Source organism: Chiloscyllium plagiosum, chromosome 18 (assembly GCF_004010195.1).
Source record: "Chiloscyllium plagiosum isolate BGI_BamShark_2017 chromosome 18, ASM401019v2, whole genome shotgun sequence".
NCBI classification, from domain to species: Eukaryota; Metazoa; Chordata; class Chondrichthyes; order Orectolobiformes; family Hemiscylliidae; genus Chiloscyllium; species Chiloscyllium plagiosum.
In genome coordinates, this window is record NC_057727.1 from 6,854,448 (window position 1) to 6,880,447 (window position 26,000).

Consider the following 26,000-nt stretch of genomic DNA (forward strand, 5'->3'; position numbering starts at 1 on the left):
CTTCGACCGGTTAGCCAGTTTTCTCTCCAATTGGCCAAATTTCCCTCTATCCCATGCCTCCTGACTTTCCGCATAGGCCTACCATGGGGAACCTTATCAAATGCCTTACTGAAATCCATGTACACTACATCCACTGCTCTACCCTCATCCACATACTTGGTCACCTCCTCAAACAATTCAATATGACTTGTAAGGCAAGACCTACCCTTCACAAATCCGTGCTGGCTGTCCCTAATCAAGCAGTGTCTTTCCAGATACTCATAAATCCTATCCCTCAGTACCCTTTCCATTACTTTGCCTACCACCGAAGTAAGACTAACAGGCCTGTAATTCCCGGGGTTATCCCTATTCCCTTTTTTGAACAGGGGCACAACATTCGCCACTCTCCAGTCCTCTGGTACCACCCCCGTTGACAGTGAAGACGACAAGATCATTGCCAACGGTACTGCAATTTCCTCTCTTGCTTCCCACATAATCCTAGGATATATCCTGTCAGGCCCGGGGGACTTGTCTATCCTCAAGTTGTTCAAAATGTCCAACACATCTTCCTTCCTAACAAGTATCTCCTCTAGCTTACCAATCCGCTTCACACTCTCCTCTTCAACAATACGGTCCCTCTCGTTCGTAAATGAACTATCTCCGACCCAGACTTGCTCGTTCCAAGAAACTTCCATGTTGTGCATCTCCCTCACTTTCAGCTTTCTTTTCTTACAATCTGATCATACCTCAAATGTTTGAATAGTCCTCCTCACAAATACTTTCAAAAACATGTTGATTGGTCATTTGCAACAAGTACGTGGAGAGAAATTAATATAAGGTAGTCTTGACTAAAAGGTGCTCAGACGCTGCAAGGTCTTTACATATTGAATTAATTGGACCAGGAGAAATATACCATTGTAAAAAAAAAAGTAAAAGAGAAGTGTTACTGTGGAAACAGTATACTGTGTAATGGAGAGTAAATGTTATTAACAGGCCTTGCCTATGAAGATTGTATTGTCTGCAATCGGTATTATAGTCATAGTAGTTTGATTTATTTCCCACAAACTAGTAACAATCAAAATTACAAGACACTGGAACAAAATTACCCTGCAGGTAAATTTCTATAACATATGGTATTCTTGCCATGTTGTATTTTACTGACTGAAATTCTCTGTGTGTTAAAGTTGCTATTTCAACAGCTTTTACAAAATTTATTATAAACTGGCACTGGCAGGAGCTCCATACTCTGGCACCTTATCCAAATGTTTAAGCAAAGTCTAACAGGACATGAAACCAGGTCAGCGAGGAAAAGGAGCAACAGGTAAACAGGCCAACAATAGCAAAGTCAACAAGAAAGCAATCCCATAAACACTCTGCTCATATGTACAAGCCACTGCCAGACGAACAGTAACAAGCTTCACGGACTGCAGTCTCTTACTCTTTCAGTACAAAGGAACGTGGGTCCACAGACCAACTTTAATTTATAAGATCATAAAGTACAGGAGTAGAAATAGGCCATTCAGCCCATTGAGTTTTCTCCACCTTTTAATCATGGCTGATACCCTTCTCAACCACATTCTCCGACAAGACCGTAAGATATAGAAACAGAATTGGGGAAGGAATGGGCAAACAGCCAAGTTAGGAGGACAAGGGAAAAGCTGAAGCTGAAGTGTTTTAACTACCTGCTAATAGATTCCCTGTGATACTAACCTGCTGGTAACGATGATGACATCCTCAGCGATGTTAGCCATTTCTTTGATTGTCAGGTAGCACATCCTTCGTAGGGTCGGCTGATCCAGATAAAAGCAGAAACAAAACTTAATTCTTTGACATTCCATGTCAACAGTTTTCAGCAATAATTATTTGACAATGTGTGCACGAAAATTAGTCAGTTCCTTTACTTCATTGAACAGATTTAGAAAAAGTAATCTAGGAAGGGGTAGGTTTGTATTTATTTAGCATCCTATTAAGGAGCAATCCTCGTACAATAAATTACTTTGTCTTTACAATATAACAACAATAAAGCCAATCACAGCAGCAATAATTTGAAACCATAAGATTTCACAATGAATGTAAGTTATTGAGCAAAACATAATCCAAACGAGACAATATTGTCCTGCTCGTCACCAGTTTTCAGTAGACATGATTCTATTCCCTCTCTACATCCTGCTCTAAAATGAATCCTGTTGAGATCCCAATGCTATATGATAATATCAAATAGATACATAAAGGTGTACACCACAGACACAGAACCTTTGGTCCAATTCATCCATGCCAACCAGATATCCCAAATTAATCCAGTCCCATTTGCCAGCACTTGGCCCATATCCCCCTCAACCCTTCCTATTCATGTAACCATCCAGATGCCTTTTAAATGTTGTAATTGTACCAGCCTCCACCACTTCCTCTGGCAGTTCATTCCATACATGCACCATCCTCTGCATGAAGAAGGTGCCCCTTGGGTCCCTTTTAAATTTTTCCCCTCTCACCCTAAAATTATGCCCTTTTGTTCTGGACTCCCCCACCCCAGGGAAAAGACGTCATCTGTTTATCATCCATGGCCCTCGTAATTTTATAAACCTCTATAAGGTCATCTGTCAGCCTCCAACGCTTTAGGGAAAACAGCTCCAACCTATTCAGTCTCTTCCTGTAATTCAAACCCTCCAAGATTTACATCCTTGTAAACCTTTTCTGAATCCTTTCAAGTTTCACAACATCCTTCCTATAGGAGGGAGACCAGTATTGCACACAATATTCCACAAGTGGTCTAACAAATGTACTGTACAGCCACAATATGATGGCGATTGCACTAAGATGCTCAGAATGTCCTCTCTGGATGACATTCACCAGCCCATCACATCACCTTTGATCCAGCCTCAGACATCTCAAAGCCGCCTTAATGTTATCAAAGCCAGCTTTCTATCGACAAGTGTCAAAATGGTATCTCCTCCATCCAACAGCCGCTGAAGTTCACCTAGAACATTCTAATTCATACAAGATAATGCCATTGAGGTTAAAACAAAAGCAAGGAGGCCAGTTGTTCCTGGATGAAAAATAACTACAGTCCACCTCAGTCACCTTCTGCCACATAAGTGGCTGTATTAGACAATAATGGCAATTTTGACACTTCAGAACAGTCAATTAGTCTGTAACACAAGGCAGGGAAAACCCCTATTGGAGTGTTTTGCGGACAATGGGTTCAAAGCCATTTCCTCCCTCAAATATGCATTATCACATGTTTTAATTCCAAATTACAGGGGGTGCCAGAGAAGGAAAGAGGGGCTTTTATCAGTAGTGACTAGCCCTAGTGTTGCATTATTTTTCTTCCATGCGTTGTGCTGTGATTGTATCTACAATGCGTGGACTGCATCTGTTCATTAAAGCATTTCACCACTGCCTTCTTAAAGACAATAAATGCTCGTCTTACAAATGACTGCAGTTTTGGGTTAACATGAAAGAATCAAAGTGACATGTGACCTAAAAAATTGCTAATTATAAATCTTTCGCATATTTACAAGGATCCACTGAAAGAGTAAATCATTTGATCCTACATACTTCTGATCTGCTTTACCACGAGAAACGTATAAACCGCCTGTGATGTCAATTTAGTCACACAATCGCAAACAATTCATTATCTGTGATTTCTAAATTTCATTTAAAGACCCAACTAAAATCTAAATTCGGCAACAGTAAGTGCTTTCACAGTTTCTATAAAATAGAAGGATGGATCTTTGGAAGTTTTGTTGTTGGAAACAGTAGAATAAAATGTGCTGTGCTTGAGATAGGCACTTTGGACAGTATGTCACAAAGGTACAGTACTGGTGGCTGAAATCTGGTCCATTAGTGGTGGAATCAACTTGAAATGATGAACCACACATGAAACACACTATTTTCAAGCATTGTTCACTGGAACACATTGGTATAAATAACCCAGTCATAAAACAGGCAGAGTTTTTTCCCCCACCAGCAGTTAATAAAAGGTAGTCCCTGGGTTGCAAACAAACTCTGTTAGATTCCATTCACAACTTGATTTCTACACAATCGGAAGCACAATGCAGGATAATATAAAGCAGCTGTAGTGGTTCACACTTGTAAATTGGAGACTTCCTCTACTTACATCATTTGACTGGAAGAGCTTGGTCATGGCAAAAAATGCCTCTGTAGCCTCTATGGAACCAAAATGCTCCCCCTGTATAAAAATAATACAAGAACTCAACTTTTTCACATTAACAGAGCATGAAATAGTAAGGTTATTTAATAAATAGTGGCTTTCCCGTGTTTAACCTTTACATGAAAAGAATAACATGTCAGATCTTAGTTTCAAAAGTATTCTCTGGACCCGCTCTATTACTAACCTCAGGAGATTTTTCACCCAGCCTTGTCCTTCACCAGGACCATGTCTCAATTCATTGTGAAACCCTTTCTCCCCAATTACTCAGTTTCCAAACTAGGACCAGTTGTCAGCCAACGTGTAATTAACTACCTTTACTTCAGCAAACTTTATGAGCTACACGTCTGTCTCTGTGGGAACTTATTCTCAAAGAATCACTATTTTTAACTTCTTCCAACAAAATCATTTAAGATTTGCAAGGTCTTGTTCAACCTTCATCAATTTATATCATACTCTCTCTAGTAAATTTATTAAAGGTTTGGCTATTTTCAAATTTCTAACTTTAGGCTTGTGCCAAATCATACACATACAAAAATGCACATTTCACATGGTATATAGTGAACTTTAAATGTGAAATCTTCACAGTATCCCCATAAAATTATCACCAGCTAGGCACACAGTAACCAACACTCACTCCCTCCAGTCACTTCAGGTCTGACAGCAGGAATTTCCAGAGATCCCTTTGCTTGACCCCTTGAATAAATACCAGTCCACTTGGCTCTGGTAAAACAGCCCTGTTCCAGGAAGGCTGCTTCATCTACTATCGAAAGATTTTATACATAAATGTTTTTATTTTCAGCACCAAAACCAACTGCAGTATGCCTCCCAGTCACTTGTCTATGTGCAAACTTGCATTTTCATCACAACTTAAGTCACATGCTCACTGTTCAGTAACTTGGGTGAAATAGATTTCTCTGAACGTAATCCACTCTGGATTCAAAGGTACCATCATATAAAGAAAACAGATGTTTCACAAAGTGTAAGATTCATCACAACTCTCAATTGTTAATAGCATAAAAGCTGCTAGTTTGTCACCATGGTAGTTTTATGAAAATTGGAAGTGTAAAAAAAAATCTGCTGGACAAATAGGAAAACGGTACAAACAGCTCCAAACTTAGCCTTTTAAGAATTTTACTTTCTTTTATTTATGAAGATCCAAATAATGTCATTTTTATGACTTAGGTTATTGCCAGCTGCACGGGATTTTTCATTGGGAACAATTATTTTAAAAAACCTCCCACACTGAACATGCTGCAGTTTGAAGGTTAGCACCTTAAAACTTACTTAAAATGCAAAAGGTCTGTTCGTGAAGCACCAGCACCACCTATTGTCGACAAGTCAGTAATACATCAGAAACAAATTGAAAGGCAAAACTGCTCCTGAAGGGCAAGTACATTTGCATATTTTCTCCATCATACATCTCTAATTACAACAGTCAAGTACACTAGTGATTAATATGTCCAGATGCTGCAATCAAAATGTACAGCAATCAGCAAATTGGATAAAAAACTGAATTATATCAGTCAATTCGGAGAGGTATTGGGCAAAATGGCTTGCTTCTGTGCTGTAAGAACTGGGTAATACAAGTTGATGCCAAAACAGTTGCACTATGGAAGGTCAATCCATACCTTAGTTATGGAGGCCAGTTTTGATTATCAGATAAGAGAAAATTGAGACTCTGCAGAATAACCATAAGATTGGTCTATATAATGAGAAAGACTGGAACAAACATGGATTTCCACCACTGAAGTAAACAAAAAGGGGTTTTAGCATGGATGAATAATGCAGGAAAAAATACTTCTGGACTATTTCTTCAAGATAAACAGCAAAATTTGGACAAGCTAGCAGAGTTCAACCTGGGGATGCTTTTCCCAGGCATTCTTTTGAAATATGGCGCTCCCCATTTGATACCAGAAGTAAATGGCCTGCAATCGTGAAGTGACTGAGATGCTGTGAATGAGGATGGAGGGAGAAGAGACACGCCCACAGGTTTGTCTTGAGTAGATAAGTGAATGAAGAGCACTCGCCATACACATTTATCCTTTTAAATGCCCTTCCATATCCATAATGGATTCAGAATCTTTCAAAAATCTGTATAATCACACAGCACAGCTCATTCAGTCCTCTGTTTCGACTCTTTGAAAGGGTACCAATTAGTCTTCCCCACCTCACTCTTTCTCCATCGTCCTACAAATGCTTTCCTTTAAGCATTTCATTTTTCCCCCATTTACCAGTATCTTGCTAAATTGAACAACTGCACTTAACAGAGCATTTATGTTGCTGAAGCCCCTCACGAGTCATTATAATTGTATTATGTATTTGACCATGTTCACATTTTCCATTGTCTCAACTGGATTTGGGAAAAAAACATTCTTCCAGGCAGCAAAAACACTGCATTACCTATTTTACAAAACTTACACAAATTCACTTTGAAAAGTTTTATCACGGCTTTAGGGATTCCATTATTCAAGCAAAACATTTCGAATCACCACAGTTTATAATCGGTGGCACGGTGGTTAGCACTGCTGCCTCATAGCGCCAGAGACCCAGGTTCAATTCCCGCCTCAGGCGACTCTCTGTGTGGAGTTTGCACATTCTCCCTGTGTCTGCGTGGGTTTCCTCCGGGTGCTCAGGTTTCCTCCCACAGTCACAAAAATGTGCAGGTTAGGTGAATTGGCCATGCTAAATTGCCCTTAGTTTTAGGTGGAGGGGTAAATGTAGGGGAATGGGTCTGGGTTGCTTACGCTTCAGGGGGTCGGTGTGGATTTGTTGGGCCGAAGGGCCTGTTTCCACACTAAGCAATCTAATCTAATAAAAGTAACATCCCTACATTTAAAGGTAATTACATCTTGATTCGGAGACTCACTGAAGATGTTACCTACTATGGTAATGAAATGTCTGAAAATAAACCTTCCAGCTCAGCAAGCAAACCTGCATCCAGAACCTTAACCTGAAATACAAATCTTCTCAAAACTCAGTAAATACACCTAATCAGTAGCTTAGCAATAACAAATCAATGGGTACCACCTGAAGGAGCGACACCCCAAAAGCTAGTGTGCTTCCAATTAAACCTGTTGGGACTATAACCTGGTGTTGTGAGATTTTTAACTTTGTACACCCCAGTCCAACACCAGCATTTCCAAATCATGATCACAAGACAGGACACTTCCAAGCTCATCGGCCAATAGCAAACCTACTATCCAAGGGACATTTTGGTTCCATGTCATTTTATATTCCTTGTTGGGAAAAAATAATCAATCTCTCTCGCGTTTTGTGGGAGAGTGTACCAGATTTGAACCACATTTCCAATGAAAAAGTGTTCTCTAACTTCCCACCTGAATGGCTTGGATCTAATTTTTTTTTTTTAAGATCATACTCCTTAGTCCTAGACAGTGAACAGCAGAAAATTTATTTTCAGTTATCTCATCAATTGCCTCCTCGATCCTAAAAGATCTCAATCAAATTACCCTTTAACCATCTATAATTTTGTTGACTACAAACCCAGCACATGTGCTAAGGAATTGTAAAAGTGAAAAAGCAAGCAGAGATGCATTCAAGTTACACAAACACAAGAATGGACCATAAGGATGAGATGAAGTAGTGTCAGAGGAGATTCATAAGAAGCATAAACTATAGGTTACATACCGGTCGGTCCATTGCTGTGCTGCACATTCCATGTAACTATAAAACCCACAAAATCTGTACAGCTATTTTTAATCTGCTGGGACCATTTTTGGAGAAAATCATCATTACTGGTAATTCCTTGCATCAGTATGACCACCACCTCAATCCCCCCCCTGCTCTACCTGATACCAGACAGCGTGCAGTTCTGATAGCAGCTCATTGTATGCTGCGTAAAAGCAACTTCCAACCACTGTCAGAATCAGATTATGTTGAGCAGTTTACTTTCTCTGGAGCAGCAGAGACTGAGAGGAGACTTGATGGAAGTTTATAAAATTATGAAACGCATAGATAGGGTTGACGGTCAGAGTCTTTTTTTCCCCAGAGTTGAAACTTCTCATACTAGGAGGCATACATTTAAGGTGAGGGTGAATATTTCAAAGGAGATGTGAGGGACAAGTTTCTTTTTAAAGATTGTGAGGTGGTAGCGAAGGCAGAATGATAGGGGCATTTAAGAGAGTTTTAGATGAGCACATGAATATGCCAAGAATCGAAGGGCAGGCAAAAGGGATTAGTTCAATTTGGTGTCATGTTCGGCACAACATCATGGGCTGAAGGGCCCAGTTCCTGTGCTGTACTGTCCTATGTTCTGATTGCAGTCAACAGCCAGGGACCCATGTTTTCTGTTAACTAGTCCTTAGAAGCAACACTTGGGATTTTCCACCAATTACTGAAACTAATAGCTTCTTCGTTTATAGTCTTCACTACACAGCCTCACATTTACGCACACTTTGTGGCAAAGCTTCCCAACATTGATCCTGAATGAGTCTTTCAGATTGACATGATCATTTACAAATGGTTCAAAGGTTCACGAGTACAGTTCAAATAAATTACTGGGCAACTGTTCAAAGTTCAAAGATTATTTCTTGAAGATACAGCAAGAGGCCTAACCTGATTTATCAGATACAAGATCTTGGTCAGAATGTGAGCACATTTCCGAGGATTGATGGGAGTTTCGTTAAACACTCGAGCCTGCAACAAAACAAAGCAAAAACATAAGTAGTGTATGCATTGAATCATTAACAATCTCAGCAAATCCACATGAAATGAACAGGCAGGTTGAGAATACCCATTCAATCCATCAAATCTCTATTTATTACCTGATCATAAAATCTAATGCAGTTTCCTGCACTAATTCAACCACTCTTGGCAGACTTTGATTATCTCTTTCTTTGGAATAAAACAACCAGATCTGTGATTATAAAGAGCTTTGCCTGTAGTCTCAATAGATTTTGAATCAGCTGGGTAAGGCGAGACAAAAGCAACAAGATAAAATGTTTCAGTGAGTTAATGGGAGAACGCAGCACTTCACAGCACATTGCTGGCTTCCCTCTGCAGCTATTCAGTTAAAACCACACATCAGCATGCGCATACACACACACATTTCAAAACTTACTCCTCTAATTCTTTCAGAAAGGAGAAAGTTGAGGATGACTTAACAGAAGCATTTAAACAATACAAATTTATTTGGTAGCCAGATGCTTAGAAAACTGCGAACTATAAATAAGAGTCACTAATAAACCTAAAAAGGAACTTAGCAGAAATTTGTTAGCCCAGAGGGCATAGAACTTGCTCCCACAAGGAGTAACTGAGGCGAAAAACATAGATGCATTTAACAGCATGCCAGATAAACTCTTAAAGAAGGAACAGAAGGAGAATTGTCTCGAATATGACGGCTGAAAATGTGTTGCTGGAAAAGCGCAGGTCAGGCAGCATTCAGGGAACAGGAGAATCGACGTTTCGGGCATAAGCCCTTCTCCTGAAGAAGGGCTTATGCCCGAAACTTCGATTCTCCTGTTCCCTGGATGCTGCCTGACCTGCTGCGCTTTTCCAGCAACACATTTTCAGCTCTGATCTCCAGCATCTGCAGCCCTCACTTTCTCCTCGAATATGACGGCGGTAAGCTTCCTTCTTGAACCGTTGTAGTCTCCGGAACGTACGGACATTCAATGCTGCTAGGATTTTTAGCCAGAAAAAGTAAAAGAATAGCAATATAGTTCCAAAGTTAGCATAATGTGTGGCTTGGAAGGAAATCCACATTCATGATGTTTCCATGCAGACACTGTCCTTGTCCTTCTAAGTGATAGAGGTCATGGGTTTGGATGGAGGAGCCTTGGTGAGTGATTGCAGTGAATTTTATAGATGGTACACACTGCTGCCAGTGTTGCTGGTGATGAAGGAACTATTAAGTGTTAATGGGCAGCCAATCAAATGAGCTGAACAAAAACAGAACTGCAAATGCGTAAATCTAAAACACAAACAGAAATCAGAGAGGAAACTCAGCAGATCTGGCAGCATCTTTGGAGAGAAGGCAGAGTCAACATTTTGAGTCCAGTTACCATTGACCAAAATAAGCTTTCCAGCAATTTCTATTTCAATCAAGTAGGCTGCTTTGTCTGGATGGTGTCAAGTTTCTCGAGTTGTTGGAATAGCATTCATCCAAATAAGTGGAGCATATTGCACCACATTCTTAACCTGAACCTTGCAGAACAAGCATTAGGAACATAGGAAGCGAGTTAGCCACTACAGAACTCCAAGGCTGACCTGCTCTTATAGCCATTAATTTATATGGCTTGTCAAGTCCAGTTTCTGAACAATGGTAGACCCCTGGATGTAATACATTCAATATCAAATGCCAACAGTTATACTCTGTCTTGCTGGACAAGTCATTGCCTGGCACTTGAAGGGCACAATTGCTACTTGCCACTTATCATCCCAGGCTTGAACGTTGCCTGGATCTTGCTGTATATAAACATTTCTTGTTCAATACCCAAGTATTCGCAAATGGTGCTGAATGTTGTGCAATCATCAGCAAACATCTTGATGAGATTGGATTAGATTCTTACAGTGTGGAAACAGGCCCTTCGGCCCAACCAGTCCACACTGACCCTCCAAAGAGCAACCCACCCAGACCCATTTCCCTCTAACTAATGCACATAGCACTATGGGCAATTTAGCATGGCCAATTCACCTGACCAGAGCACCCAGAGGAAACCCACACCCAGACACGGGGAGAATGTGCAAACTCCACACAGACAATCGCCCGAGGCTGGAATCGAACCTGGGACCCTGGTGCTGTGAGGCAGCAGTGCTAACCACTGAGCCACCGTGCACTTCTCTTCCCCACCTTGGAATTCAGCGATTTTGCTGATGCTTGACCCATCCAGTAGAGGTCAGGAACCAAGTTTTCCTGACAGAACCGAAAATGATCATCAGTGAGCAGGTTATTCATTTGCATGCGTTGATTGATAATACTGCTGATGACCCCTTCCATCACTTTGTTAATGTTAGAAGGCAGCCTGACAGGGTGGTAAATGGCTGGGGTTGTACTTGTCCTGCTTTTTATGGATAAGAATTGATATAGCTGCACTCATGCAGGTAAATGCAGAGGATTTAATCACAGTCTTGACTTGTGCCTTAATGATGAGCCCTAACAGACAGGAGGGTGCATGCACTACCTAGGTCTCAATACTGAAATCAGAATGCGAGCATTCACATTAATTGGTGCTCACTGTAAATCCTTTGCCTTTACATGCCATCATCTCTACTTATGTGACTTCCTACTGTCACTCAAATCTAGCTTCACAGAAAGCCTCATTCCTTGCAAGCGAAAGGGAAGGCCACCAGCCCTGTGCACCCAACAGTGGGAGCACATTTGAGCAGGGCCTTCAAAGCTGCAGTGTGGAAATCATGAATGGTCAGCATTCTGACTGACAGACAGACACATACACATACACTGTGGCAGGGGTCACTGTACGGGAAGCTGCCATGACCTGTATCTTTTCAATGTCAAGGGAGTGTTGGAGACACTACGGCATCCCAACCTGCTGTAATCTGTAAATTGGCAAACTACTGAATTTGCATAGCACAGTAATCAATGCTCACCTCCTGCAGTACAGAACCTTTGTCCAGGTGCTGGAATGGATTTGAGCCCCCACCTAAGACAAAATAAGAAATAGGTTCATAAAATCAACCAGAACAATGTAAATGCAATCATGAATATCAATAAACAATATTTGTCCAATGCCTTAACAAAGAAAACATACTGTTTGATTAAAAAAAAGTAGTGTAAGGTTCTTAAGCCTGTTCCATCCTCCAATACGACTACCAATGAACTTCTATCTAACTCTCATTTCCACTCTAAACTCATATTCCTTGCTCGTCAAAACATCCAAAAAAATTACCAAGCTCAATTTTGAATTTTCTCAACTGCAGAGCATTCATCTGCAGGAGAAGGACTGTGGTGATTCTTGGTGACATAAGAGCTGGGGTTCTTCAGCAAACATATGAATACTGACCAGGTTTTCAGATAATGTCAGTGCCAGGCAGCATGTAAGGTGAAAATTAGAAGAAAGCCAAGGATAGATCCTGGAGAGGGTGGGAGAAGTGACACAAATCTAATGATGGTGAAGAGAATTGTAAGCAGATGATTCTGAGACAAAAACAGAAATTGCTGGAGAAAATGTGTGCACGTCTGTGTTCAGATAGGCGGAGGCAGAGACCAGTGAGAGAGATATGAAAGGGATACATAAACAAGGAGAGTACAGGTAACATCAGGACAGAAGAAAAGCTGAGTAAGTAATAATAAAAGCTAAGAGTAGGAGAAAATGGGTGAGTTATAATACTGAATATAACCCAACGAATGCAATCATGGGCCTCGGAGTACATGAGATTGGGTGACTGTGCTGTTATAACAGGACCTGGTGTCGGGTTGGTAACAAACATGGAAAGATAGAATAAATATCACCTTTTGAGCTGCTAACAGTTCTGATGAAGAATTGCCAGACTCGAAACATTACCTCTGCTTTATTTTTCACAGATACAGACTTACTGAGTTTCGCCAGCAATTTGTTTTCAGTTCAGATCACCAACATCCACAGTTCTGTTTTATTTTAGTGATTCTGTATGACTGTTAATTGTAATTTGATATTGCTCCTGTTAAAGAGCTGAGGGATGTTTTTCTACATTAAAAACTGTAATATTAAAGTTGTTGGAGCAAATTACTATAGATACTGGAATCTGCACTGAAAATAAATGCTGGAAATCACAGCTGGTCAGGCAGCAATCATAGAGAGCAAGCTACTGTCTCGAGTCTAGATGCAGAGTCCATCTAAATTCAAATTGTTAACTTACTCTCTCTTCATATTAAAGTTGTTGCTGACTGACCAGCTTTATTTGTTTCTATAGGTCTTTCCTGAAAGAAAGACATACTTGGAATTGTGTCATATGTAATGCTCTAAATATTTAAAGCAATTATCAAAAGGAATCATGCCTACAGGCATAGAGCCAATTGAGCATAAATTATCACTTCAGCCCCTGTGGCATTAACAAATAGGTTTGATCTGGTTATATTATCAGACTCCCCAAGCCAATTACTTTCAGAGTGCAATAAGAGTTTCAGCATAAATCTTTAGTATTTGACTTGGCTATCACTTCATGTGAGGTGCACATTCACTTTGTGTAAAAAGGAGGGAACGTCAAGGATCTTTGTAATCAATAGAAGTGAAAACAATTGTGGAAATTGAGAAGTTGGGGAAAATAGCAAGCTTGTTGAAAGTGAGCGGTTGCAAGGTTTTAAATGAGGACTGGAACGGAGACAAAGAGGGCCTGCAGAGGACAAAGGGAGGCAGCCACTGAGCTGCCTCCATCAGAGCCTAAATACTGGGTCACTTCCTCACCATGTCTTCACATGGGGACATTGAGGTTAAATGTCATTTGCTATTATTTAGCTTCATCTGGTCTGGGACTTGTTCAACACTACCAGCTCAGCTGGTTGTACCCTCTTCCTTTCGTCAGAAGGATGTAGGTTCAAGACCTCTCTACAGACTCTACAGCAAACATTTATGATTAACCCTCCAATGCCATAACGAGGGACATAGTAATTCACATGCCAACATTACACTAAGGTTCACTCTGCTCTCTCGTGGGCCCAAAAGATCGTATGGCACTACTTTGAAGTTAAAGTAGTCAACATTTGATAGATCCCCTACAATGTGGAAACAGGCCATTGGGTTCAACAAGTCCACAACGACCCTCTGAAGAGTAACCCACCCAGACCCATTTCCCTACTACTACTCTAGATTTATCCCGACTAATGTACCTAACCTACACATCCCTGAACACCATGGGCAATTTAGCACGGCTAATTCACCAAACCTGCACATCTTTGGGTTGTGGAAGAAAACTGGAGCATCTGGATGAAACCCACGCAAACACGGGGAAAATGTGCAAACTCCACACAGAGAGTCACCCGAGGTCAGAATTGAATCTGAGTCCCTGGTGCTGTGAGGCAGCAGTGCTAACCACTGAGCCACTGTGCTGTCAAAAAAACAATCTCGGATTTCAGCAAAAAGAGCATTTTCTGACAGCTCTCACATTTGTTTAGCTGGGATAGAGGAGTGTGAATCGGAAGTTCTCCACCTCGCTTTGCTGCCTCAACGCTAGGAATGATTGCATCTCCTTGTTGAACCAGCAGAAACAGCTCAGTCGGAAAAGTGTTGGACTGACGATCTGAAGCTCCCTGGTTCAAACATTTGTTCCCAAGTCAATGCCACTATAAAGAGAAAATGAGGTCTGCAGATGCTGGAGATCAGAGATGGAAATGTGTTGCTGGAGAAGCGCAGCAGGTCAGGCAGCATCTAGGGAACAGGAGAATCGACGTTTCGGGCATTAGCCCTTCTTCAGGAATGCCCAATGCCACTATAAAACAAACCACCAATATTATTCTTATACGTGGGAACATGCTAAGTGCAAGTTGACTGCTCACATCGGTTCAAATTATACAAAAGTACCTCTTTGGCTGCTGGGATCGGTGAAATGACCTGAGGCTGTAAAAAGCATTACAGAAATGCAAGCTGTTATATAACTAGGTGCCTGCTGTTACTGATCAAGTAAGTCTTTACTTTCTATAATCTAGTTACAATCTATTGTTACTTCTGCTCAACAAAAAAATCTCTCTTTCAGATTTAAAATTAACTAATCTAGCATCAACTGCTGCTTGTGGAAGTTCTAAACTTCCATCAACCTTTGCATGTGGAATTGCCTTTTAGATTATGCCACATCTAGAATCACCAACTAGTGGAATTAGCTTATCTTTCGTTACCCAGCCTCTTTCTGTTATTATCTTGAAGACTTCAATTCAATTCGGTACCAATTCTAATGTTTTGGAAAAGTGCTTATAAAGCCTGCCACATCACAGCACAGACATCAGCAACTGCCACCTCCACCCCTCAAACACACAGACACGCGTTAAATGCCCAATGAGGGTTTGTTTACAGAAGCAAAAGAGCCTTGGCTTCACAAAAATCAGACAAAGTGAAAAATGTTTCTGTAAATGAACAAGGAACATCTATTTATAATACAGATGGAAAAAATATGTTTCTTAAGTATTTGAACTCTTCAACATGCTGCCCCTTGCCTGGATATGTTCACTCTGACTTTGGTATCACCCAAGCCTACAATCGTTTTCATCAAGTGACAACAGATATTGATGGGCTATTGATCTACAGACAGGAATCCAGCAGAAGTAATGGAATCGCAGAGGGTTGGTCTCCAGGTGCAACAAGTAATTAGGAAGGCAAATGGAATTTTGTCCATCATTGCTAAAGGGATTGAGTTTAAAAGTAGGGAGGTTATGTTGCAGCTGTACAAAGTGCTGATGAGGCCACTCCTGGAGTACTGTGTGCAGTTTTGGTCTCCTTACTTGAGAAAGGATGTCCTGGCACTGTAGGGGGTGCAGAGGAGGTTCACCAGGTTGATTCCAGAGTTGAGAGGGTTGGCGTGTGAGGAGAGACTGAGTAGACTGGGATTATATTCATTGGAATTTAGAAAAATGAGGGGGGATCTTATAGAAACATATATAACATCATCTTATATAATAAAATTATGAAGGGAATAGATATGATACAAGTACAGAAGATGTTTCCACTTACAGGTGAAACTAGGAGAAGAGGGCATAGCCTCAAAATTAGGGGGAGCAAATTTCAGACTGAACTGAGAAGGAACTTCTTCACCCAGAGGGTTGTAAATCTATGGAATCCCCTACCTAATGAAGTAGTTGACACTACTTCAGTAAACATTTTTAAAGCTAAGTTCGATTTTCTTTGAACAATAAAGGAATTAAGAGACACGGTGAGAGTGTGGTAAGTGCAGCTGGGTCCATGAAAAGATCAGCCATGATCTGATTAAATGCAGTGCAGGTTCGAAGGGCCAGATGGCCTACTCCTGCTCCTAGTTGATATGTTCTTATGAACGATCAGGTCACCTTTCCCATCTTAATTCACAAACACTGGTACTAAAGTTTATACATCTAATAGCACGTACTCAAAAATTTGTTGCATCCAATCAGTACATTAACTACTGGTTCATCATTCCTTGAAAAATCAATTTGACAGTAAACACCAACACTTCACAAGGTTCATAACTGACTGTTATTAGCATTGGAAAAACAAATATATTGTAAGTAATGTTAGATAAAATTTGAGTAAGGGAAAAATATAAAATAGAAACATTGCTGAAAAGAGAACTGAAGTTTTACTCTTGCACCTATCAGGACAATTGCAAGATTGCAAAATTTCAAACAATCACAACTTTCCTATTACACACACTCATTATCTGTTGAGTTGCTACGCACAGATCCATAAATTCTGCCTCAATCTACATCTTTTCACACGTCAACTCATCTGGTCTAAGTGTGCAATCCTTCATGGCAGATAAAGGAGTTACATCAAAGCGGTGTCCACGTTTTTTGTTATCCAAAGGATGTCCATGCCCTTATCCCCAGAGGATTTGAGGTACAGATGAAAAGGGAGCTGATTGCCTCAGCCAATCAAACCTGCTGACCATTGATACAGAAAACATAAGGGGGAACTATCATCTCAAGTTGCTGAGGGGCAAGGCTTAGACATATTCTTTTTGCGTGCAAAGAAAAAGCCCTGCATATGAATGCATGCCACTTCTAGCAAACATAAATGAGCCAATTTATGAGCTCAACTGTTACCACTTGACAGAAAATTAAGTTCATTTATTTTTCTTTATTCTTTCATAGAAAGTGGGCTTCAGGGCTAGGACAATATTTATTACTTATCCCTAATTGACCGGAGCGCAGTTAACATCACATTGCTGTTGGCTAGGCAAAAGTGAGGACTGCAGATGCTAGAAACCAGAGTTTAGATCACTGTGATGCTGAAAAAGCACAGCAGGTCAGGCAGCATCCGAGGAGCAGGAAAATCGACATTTTGGGCAAAAATCCTTCATCAGGAAGGGCTTTTGCCAGAAACGTCGATTTTCCTGCTCCTCGGATGCTGCCTGACCTGCTGTGCTTTTCCAGTACCACTCTGATCTAAACCTCCATCACATTGCTGTTAGTCTGGGTTCACATGTAAGCCACACAAGAATGGCAGATTTACTTCCCTGAAGAAAATGAATTGACCACTGGTTGCCATTAGACTAGTTTTTTTTAATTGCAGATTTGTACCAAATTCGATCATCTGTAATGACAGGATTCAAACGCATGTGCCCAGAACATTAGCCTGGGATTTTGGATCTCTAGTCCAGTGACATTTCCACTGCTTCCTCACTATGCATTTTTTTCTTCTGTTCTAACGGATCTCCTGTATATTTCTAATACTTTACAGGTACATTTTATTTTGAAACTAAAAGGCTATCATTATGGCTAAACCATAAGAAAGTCTGAATATTCAGGAAGGAACTGGATAGGAATTTGGCAGAATAAATCAGATTGAGCAGTGTATTGATTATTTGGATTTTGCAACAGCCAAGCAGCTCCAGTGGTCTTTTCCAGCAGATTGTCTTTGAAATGTCCCACCATTAAAATGCTCACAGTGAGCTCCTACAAATGCTGTCAAACCTCTAGAGACAAGCACTGACAGGTTTGGTACACCATTAAAGATAATGTTCGCTACCCAACAAAACTGATGACAAAAAAAATGATGCTAACTTATAGTAGTTCGTGTACAGAGTCAAGAGTGATTCCTGATGAAGGACTTTTGCCAGAAACATCGATTTTCCTGCTCCTCGGATGCTGTCTGACCTGCTGTGCTTTTCCAGCACCACACTCTTGACTCTGATCTCCAGCATCTGCAGTCCTCACTTTCTCTTACTGTACAGCAGAGCTAACCCATTGATAAGTCAAAAAAGTATGAAACATTGATTATAGACAGACAGGAATCCACCACTGTGATTTGTTGTTGTTTTTCAGATAGGAATAAAATTTCTGGTGGGATTCTAAAGAGATTAATGTGTGGATTTCTGCTCTTCCTGCTGTACGTACAAATGACCAAAACCTTGGTGTACAGGGCACAATTTCAAAGTCTGCAGATGACATTAGACTAGACTAAGTATAATAAACTAAAAGAAGCATTGGGCAGAGCTTCAAACTCACAGAAGGTAGATAGAGTGGACATACAAAATTTAATGCAGAGAAGTCTGAAATGATTAATTTCATTAAGAACATTGTGCAAAGATAATATCAAAAAGGGTACAATTTTAAAGGGGGTGGAGAAGGAGAAGGACTCATATCGGTAATTAAAATTGGCAGGGCAGACTGAAAAAGCAGTTAATAAAGCATTAGGAACCCTGATTTTCGCGATTTGAGCATAAAGCAAAAGTTAAAATTTGTCCAGCATCAACTGGGCTACTGTACTCAGTTCTGCACACCAATTTCTCAGAAGGGCATGAAGAGGAGGCTGAGAAAAGATTTGATAGATGTGTTCAAAATGGCTAGGAATCTGTAGAAGCATATAGGAAGCAAGTGTTCCCAGTGGTGAAAGGATTGAGAATGAGACGGCACAGATTTAAAGCAATTGGCAACATGAGGGAAATCTTCATTACACACAACTGGTTAGGATCTGGAATGTGTTGTGTGTGTAAGAGTGTAGGCATGTGAGTAAGTGCAAGTGTAAGTGAAAGAGTGAGTGTGCGAGAAAGACTATAAGTGTGTGAGAGTGTAAATGTGTGAGAGAGTATGTGCACACATGAGTGAGTGTGTGTGTTAGACAGTGTGTAAGTGCACATTTGATTGTGTAAGCACGTTTGAGTGTGGACAAACACACACGTAAGCAGATTCAATCAAGGCATTCAAAAGGGAACAATATTACTCTCTGAAAATGAAGAATATGCAGGTCTATGAGGAGAAGGCAAGGGAATGGTACAGGATGAATCGTTCAGTCAGAGATGCAGCGCAGGCCAATTCACCACCTACCGTGCCAGAACGATTGTATGAGTCCAGCCAAATCCCAGCCCAGCCCTGCCCAGGCAAAGTATGCCATCGCTGTGCTCAGACAGCACCAGAAAGTGAGTTTGCAGCCCACACTGAGCGGTCTGAGAGAGGCTTTACCTGAACTGACTGCATTAGGAACTTGCCCACCACTTGCTCCCTTAGGCCGGTGCTGCCATGGTAACCAACACAGGCCCCTTCACCCCATCCTTCATGACTGGCACTTACCAGACTCCTCGTCCTTTTTGTCGAACTTTTTCAGCATCTTCCCAGCCTTTGAGCTTTTAACTTGCTGATTTAAGAGGCGCTCCAGGAGAAGGCCTAGCTTCCTCCAGACTGTTCCTCTCGGTCTCCCCTACTCCCAGCCACTCTCAGACCTCCAGCTCCCACTTCCGGTATCAGACCCTTCACTTCCTGCCAACCTGTCACAACGACACGTCACTCACCCCACGTCTGCGCAAGCCCCGATGCCGGCACTGCCCGCGAGGAGCCGGCAGTCGGAGCATGCGTAGCATTGCAGGTTCTCCGTCGGGTCTGAGCGTGCGCAGCATCGCCAGTCCACTGTCAGGTCTGAGCGTGCGCTGCTTTGCCGTTCCGCCGTCGGGTCTGAGCGTGCGCAGCATCGCCAGTCCACGGTCAGGTCTGAGCGTGCGCAGCTTTGCCGTTCCGCCGTCGGGTCTGAGCATGCGCAGCATCGCCAGTCCACAGTCAGGTCTGAGCGTGCGCAGCTTTGCCGTTCTGCCGTCGAGTCTGAGCGTGCGCAGCATCGCCAGTCCACTGTCAGGTCTGAGCGTGCGCAGCTTTGCCGTTCCGCCGTTGGGTCTGAGCGTGCGCAGCATCGCCAGTCCACTGTCAGGTCTGAGCGTGCGCAGCTTTGCCGTTCCGCCGTCGGGTCTGAGCGTGCGCAGCAACGCCAGTCCACTGTCAGGTCTGAGCATGCGCAGCTTTGCCTTTCCACGTTGGGTCTGAGCGTGCTACTGCACAAGCGTCAGAGCGATCCATGCGCATGCGCATTAAGCTGTTTTTTTGGTCCATTACTGGATAATTTATATTATTATTAATTTGCCAATTTTAGCAAGTGTAGAAACTGGCCACGTTGGACCAAAACAGCCATTGCTCGTGTTTATGAGGGTCACACAAAGGTTAAAATCACAAAAGGAGGCCATTTGGCCCCTCTAGCATGAGCTGGTTCTCTGCAAGAGCAGCTCAGGGAGCCCCACTGAGCTCCCACCTCAAGGGATTTCAAACACCTTTAGATCTTAACACAAAGGAGCAGATTTGGCCATTCAGCCTCTCTAGGTTTTGATGAAGTGATCAGTATGGTTCTTTGATGAAATGGTATGGCAACTGTACCAGTTCAAGATCGGAGACGGTTACAGAGTTATAAGTCTGAGTTATAGGGAGAGCTTGGACAAGCTAGGTCGTTTCTCTTTCGAGCGCAGGAGACTGAGGGGAAACCTTAGAGAAGTGTGTAAGATCGTGAGAGGCATGGATAGGGTGAATGCACTCAGTCTTTTTCCCAGGGTTGGGGACTCAAGGACTAGAGGGCATCAGTTTAGGGTTGGAGGGGAAAGAATAAAAGGGAACCTGAGGGGCAACATTTTTACACAGAGCGTGTTACGCATGTAGAATGAGCTGCTCACAGAAGTGGTTCAGGCGGGTACATTAACAACATTTAAAAGGCATTTGGACAAATACATGGATAAGATACGTTTAGAATGATATGGGTCAAGTGCAGGGAAATGGGGTTATCGTGGACGGACATTTTGGTCGGCATGGACCAGTTTGGCCAAAGGGCCTGTCCCTGTGCTGTAGGACTCTGACTCTGTGAGACAGTGACGACTGGAGATGCTGTCGAGTCAGAGTCTAACAGTGTGGTGCTGAAAAAGCACAGCAGGTCAGGCGGCATCCGTGGAACAGGAGAGTCAGTTATGCCTGGAAAGTCAACTGACTTGCTGTGCTCTTTCAGCACCACACTTTTCGATTTTGACCTTATAAGTCTCATCATTGCTGATATGTTTCTTAACCCCATTCTTCTGCCGTCTACCTGGGCACGACATTATGTTGAACTCCTTTTCCATCTCATCCGTACCCATTTCTTTGGACAGGAGTCCTCTCTCCATCCCATAGACACTCTCATTTGCCTCCAGCACACTACCTGTCCACCAGACCCATGCTTCTGACCCTTTACTTACAGTCAATGTGTTCACTGAGAACTGTCGACATGATATCTTTTCCTTAATTTCTCTGCCCCCTCACCCATCCAAACCTACCTCCCTCTGAACTGATTCTCAGATCCAACTCTGACTTTGAAGCCTGTCCATGAGGGTGGTGTTGCTGTTGTCTGGCAGACTGACCCTGATATTGGGGAGGCTGAGCACCAACTCTCAAACATCTCCTATCTTCTGGGGACCATAACCTCACCTCCAACCTCTGGATATTATGCCCATGACGGTCACTAAGTTCATCTTATTTGGGGATCTCTTCCTTCCTTCCTATGCGTCCTCACTCCACTCCCCCTTCCCACTCTCCACAGCTTTCAAGGTCACAGTCCCCAACCCCATACACCTTCTTCCCAAGTTCCATAAATTGACTGCCCACAGACTCATTGTCTCTGCCTGTTCCTGCTCTACCACAGTTACTTTGTCTACACATCCTGACATTCTGCTTCCTTTAAAGACTCTCCATTCTCCCAGTGCCTCTGTCTCTGTCACATCTGCTCTGATGATTCCCACTTCAACAAACATCCACCTTCTTTTGTCAACAAGGGACTCACCACTGATGTGGTTGACAAGGCCCTCAGCCATGACTGACCCATCTCCCGCAATTCTATCCTCACCTCGTCTCTTCCCTCCCACAACAGCAGTAGGGTCCCCCTTGTCCTCACCTACCATCCCACCAGCATCCACATCCAGAGGATCATTAGATGCCATTTCCACCATCTCCAGCAAGATGCCACCACCAGACACCTATTCCCCTCCCCTCCTTTATCAGTCTTCCACAAGAACCCTTCCTGCCAGGATATCCAGATCCATTCCTCCTTCACTCCCAAAATGCCACCACACCCCATTGTACCTTCCCCTCTAAATACAGAAAGTGTAACACCTGCCCATTTATATCCTCCCTGTTCACAAACTAAGGCTCTGGACACAATTTCCAGTGAGTTACCTGCACTGCATTCATTTTACTCTACTGTATTCGCTGCTCACAATATGCTTTCCTCTACAATGGGGTGACAAAACCCAGACTGGGTGATCACTTTGCATCTGTCTGTAAAAATGATCCTGAGCAGCCATTTGCCTGGCCCTTCAATACACATCCCTGTTCCCTGGCCAACATCTCTGTGTCAGGCTTCCTGCAGTGCTCCAGTGAAGCTCAGAGAACAGCATGTCATTTTCTGCTTGGGGACCCAACATTGAGTTTAATAATTGTGGAACCTGGACACATCATTCCAGGTCCTTTATACACTCCCACACCCCGGGTCTATCATGACATGTGCTGTTATCAGCACAGCCGACCCATTTTTCCTTAGTTACGGTCACCATTATCAGCTTCCTCCATCCCTGCCTTCCCATTATCTGCCTCTTTCTCTCTCTCTCTCTCTCACTCTGGTCTCCATCTCTGTCTATTCACTTTCTACTCTTGCCCCCTCACCTCCTATCTTTAGCATAAATACCACCTTTTCCTAGCTATCAGTTCTGAAGAAGGGTCACTAGACTCAAAACATTAAGAGTAGATTACTTACAGTGTGGAAACAGGCCCTTTGGCCCAACAAGTCCACATCACCCCTCCAAAGAGCAACCCACCCAGACCCATTCCCCTACAACTACAGGCAATTTAGCCTGGCCAATTCGCCTAACCTGTATATTTTTGGACTGTGGGAGGAAACCCATGCAGACACGGGGAGAATGTGCAAACTCCACACAGACAGTTGCTTGAGGCAGGAATTGAACCCGGGTCTCTAGCGCTGCGAGGCCGTAGTGCTAACCACTGCGCCACTGTGCCGCCCTTGCTCTGCTTTTGCTCCACAGATGCTGCCAGATTTTCTCCAGCGATTTCTGCTTTTGTTTCACATTGTCCCACTCACCACCTTTTCCCTGTCACTCAGGGGCTCTTATTTTTCTCTTCTGTCCAGGGCTCTTTACCTGGAGAAAGTAGTTGTGTTCAAATAAGTTTATTGAGTCACACAGCATAGAAACAGACCCTTCGGTCCAACCAGTCCATATCGAACAAGGAGAGTGTGCTACCCTGATCCCTGAGATAAAGGGTGGTCTTCAGAGGAAACCATTGTTCAGGTTGGGCCCGTACTGTTTGGGGTTTAGAAAATGAAGCGTGACTGTGTTGCAATATATGAGATTCTGAGGGTTCTTGACATGATAAATGCTGACAGGATGATCCCCTTAGAGTCATAGAGATGTACAGCATGGAAGCAGACCCTTCGGTCCAACCCGTCCATGCCAACCAGATATCCCAACCCAATCTGGTCCCACCTGCCAGCACCCGGCCCATATCCCTCCAAACTCTTCCTATTCATATACCCATCCAAATGCCTCTAAGATGTTGCAATTGTACCAGCCTCCACCACATCCTCTGGCAGCTCATTCCATACACGGACCACCCTCTGCATGAAAAAGTTGCCCCTTAGGTCTCTTTTATATCTTTCCCCTCTCACCCTAAACCTATGCCGTCTAGTTCTGGACTCCCCAACCCCAGGGAAAAGACTTTGCTAAATTACCTTATCTATGCCCCTCATAATTTTGTAAACCTCGATAAGGTCACCCCTCAGCCTCTGACGCTCCAGGGAAAACAGCCCCAGCCTGTTCTCTTGTGGGGGGAGTTTCTAGAATGACTGATCACAGATTCAGAATAGATGGCTTTCAATTTAAGACCAGACATGAGGAACAATTGCTGTCTCAGAGAGGAATTAACTTGGAATTATGAACTGCAGATAGCAGTGGAGGCTGGATACGTTCAAGGGTGATTTGGATAGATATTTGTTTTACAAGTGACGTTGGGTGTAAGGGTGAGTGAGGGAGTTGATTAGGCAGAGTGGAAAGTGGAGTCGTGGCTATAATCAGATCAGTTGTGATTTCATTTATGATAGAGCATGTTTGAGGGCTAGATGGCCTACTCCCATTTCTTAGATTCTTGCGCAGCAACATTACCAATCAAGGGAACATGCCAATAAGTTTTACAACTTATTCAAGAGGAACAAATTACATTTGAAATAGATAAAATAGAGAAATATTTGTACTCTGTATTCCCTTGGTAACCTGGAGTGTTTGAGGCTCCATATTGACTGTAAGCAAACTTTACTTGCATTGTAAAAATCCTTTGGTTTCTATACATTATAAAACACCCTCAGTTTCGATTTTTGTAAAACACCTTCAAGTTTCTATATAGCTAGGGAATGTGAAGGAGAAAGTTTCTCCTTTTGTACTATATTTAGAACATTTTAGAATCAGTTTCCGCAAGTTAAACTGCCGACTAGGCTCGGATTACATTCCAGTGTCTGACAAGACTCTTAACCATCAAAATATTGCTCACTCACCGTATTCACTATCGTCATTGAAGAACATTTTCATTCCCCCTGTCACAGAGCTTCAGGAATGTATTCCCTGGTGATCGAGCCCTCAGCACCTGTGTTGGACTCGTGTACAGAAATCCCTGCACTTTGACCTCTGGCTGACGATGTTAACAATGCAGGTGAGAGAGACATTTCCTCAGGTAAACCAGTACTCAATGCAAACAAGAAAAAGGGCCACCTGGTAAATGATCTCATTCATGAGATATTCTCTCCACCATTTTCAGAATGAAAACCGGAAACGAATGGACTGCCTAAATGATCCATGCTGAGGTCAAAATTATTTATAATATATTACTGTAAATCAGTATCAATTTAAATATAATTAAATATTATTTCTATTAATACAAATAAATATTGATGATTTGAAAACAGTTCATATTACAGAAGAGAATGTGCTGGAGGTCTCAAAGTATAAAGTTGGATAAATCTCCGAGACCTGCACTAGTGTGTCCCAAAACTGTGGGAAGTTAGGGAGGAAATTGCGGGGCCCCTTTGCAGAAATGCTTTTATCATCAATAACCAAGGATGAGAATCATGAGAGGTATAGATATGGTTAATGGTATGTCTCTTTTCCCATGGATGGGAGATTTCAAGACTGAGGGGCATGGTTTTAAGGAGAGAGGAGAGAGTTTTATAAAAGATATGTGGGGCAAATTGTTTACACAAAGGGTGGCTGGCATGTAGAATGAACCTCCCGAGGACGTGGTGGATGTGGGCAGAGTTACAACTTTTAAAAGACATTTGGATAAGTACATGAGTAGGAAAGGTTTGGTAGAATATGGGCCAGGAGCAGGAAGGTGGGACTAGATTAGTTTGGGATTATGTTTGTCATGGACTGGTTGGACCGAAGGGTCTGTTTCCGTGCTGTATGACTCTATGACTCCGTCAGAGGAAGTTTAAAAAATATAAAGGTGGATAAATCTCTGGGACCTGATCCAGTGTACCCCAGGATGTTGTTGGGAGCTATGGATGAAATTGTCAGGTCCCTTGCAGAAATATTTGTATCATCTATAACTGCGGCTGAGGTGGAGGAGGACTGGTGGGTGGCAGAGAAGGGAAGTAAGGAGAAGCCTGGAAATTATAAATCTGTGGGTGGTGGATAAGTTGTTCGAGGTGATTCTGAAAGATAGGATTTGTGTGCATTGTGAGGTGCAAGGAATGGTTAGGGATAGCCAGCATGGTTTTGTTCAAGGGAAATCGTGTCTCACAAACTTGATTGAGTTTTTTGAGGAAGTAGCCAAGAAGATTGATGAGGGCAGAGTTGTAGACGTTGTTTACTTGGACTTTAGTAAAGCCTTTGAACAGCGTTCCACATGGTAGACTCGTTAGTAAAGTTAGATCACATG

At 42.4% G+C, this 26,000-nt stretch overlaps 1 protein-coding gene across 2 annotated transcripts in view; it reads right to left on the minus strand.

The window, feature by feature from the left end:
• Positions 1-24,707, minus strand: part of LOC122558821 (coatomer subunit gamma-1) — a 70,914-nt gene extending 46,207 nt beyond the window's left edge. The window contains exons 1-5 of one of the 2 annotated variants that reach the window (XM_043707622.1): positions 24,619-24,707; positions 11,717-11,769; positions 8,723-8,803; positions 4,097-4,168; positions 1,690-1,769 (exon numbers count right to left, since the gene is read on the minus strand). In XM_043707622.1, coding sequence (XP_043563557.1) covers positions 1,690-1,769; positions 4,097-4,168; positions 8,723-8,803; positions 11,717-11,769; positions 24,619-24,652 — 320 coding nt within the window. In that variant the 5' untranslated portion in view covers positions 24,653-24,707. Of the gene's footprint in view, positions 1-1,689; positions 1,770-4,096; positions 4,169-8,722; positions 8,804-11,716; positions 11,770-19,295; positions 19,466-24,618 lie in introns of those variants that run through there. The other variant, XM_043707621.1, reaches the window with a different exon arrangement.
• Between the last annotated feature and the right edge of the window lie 1,293 nt (positions 24,708-26,000).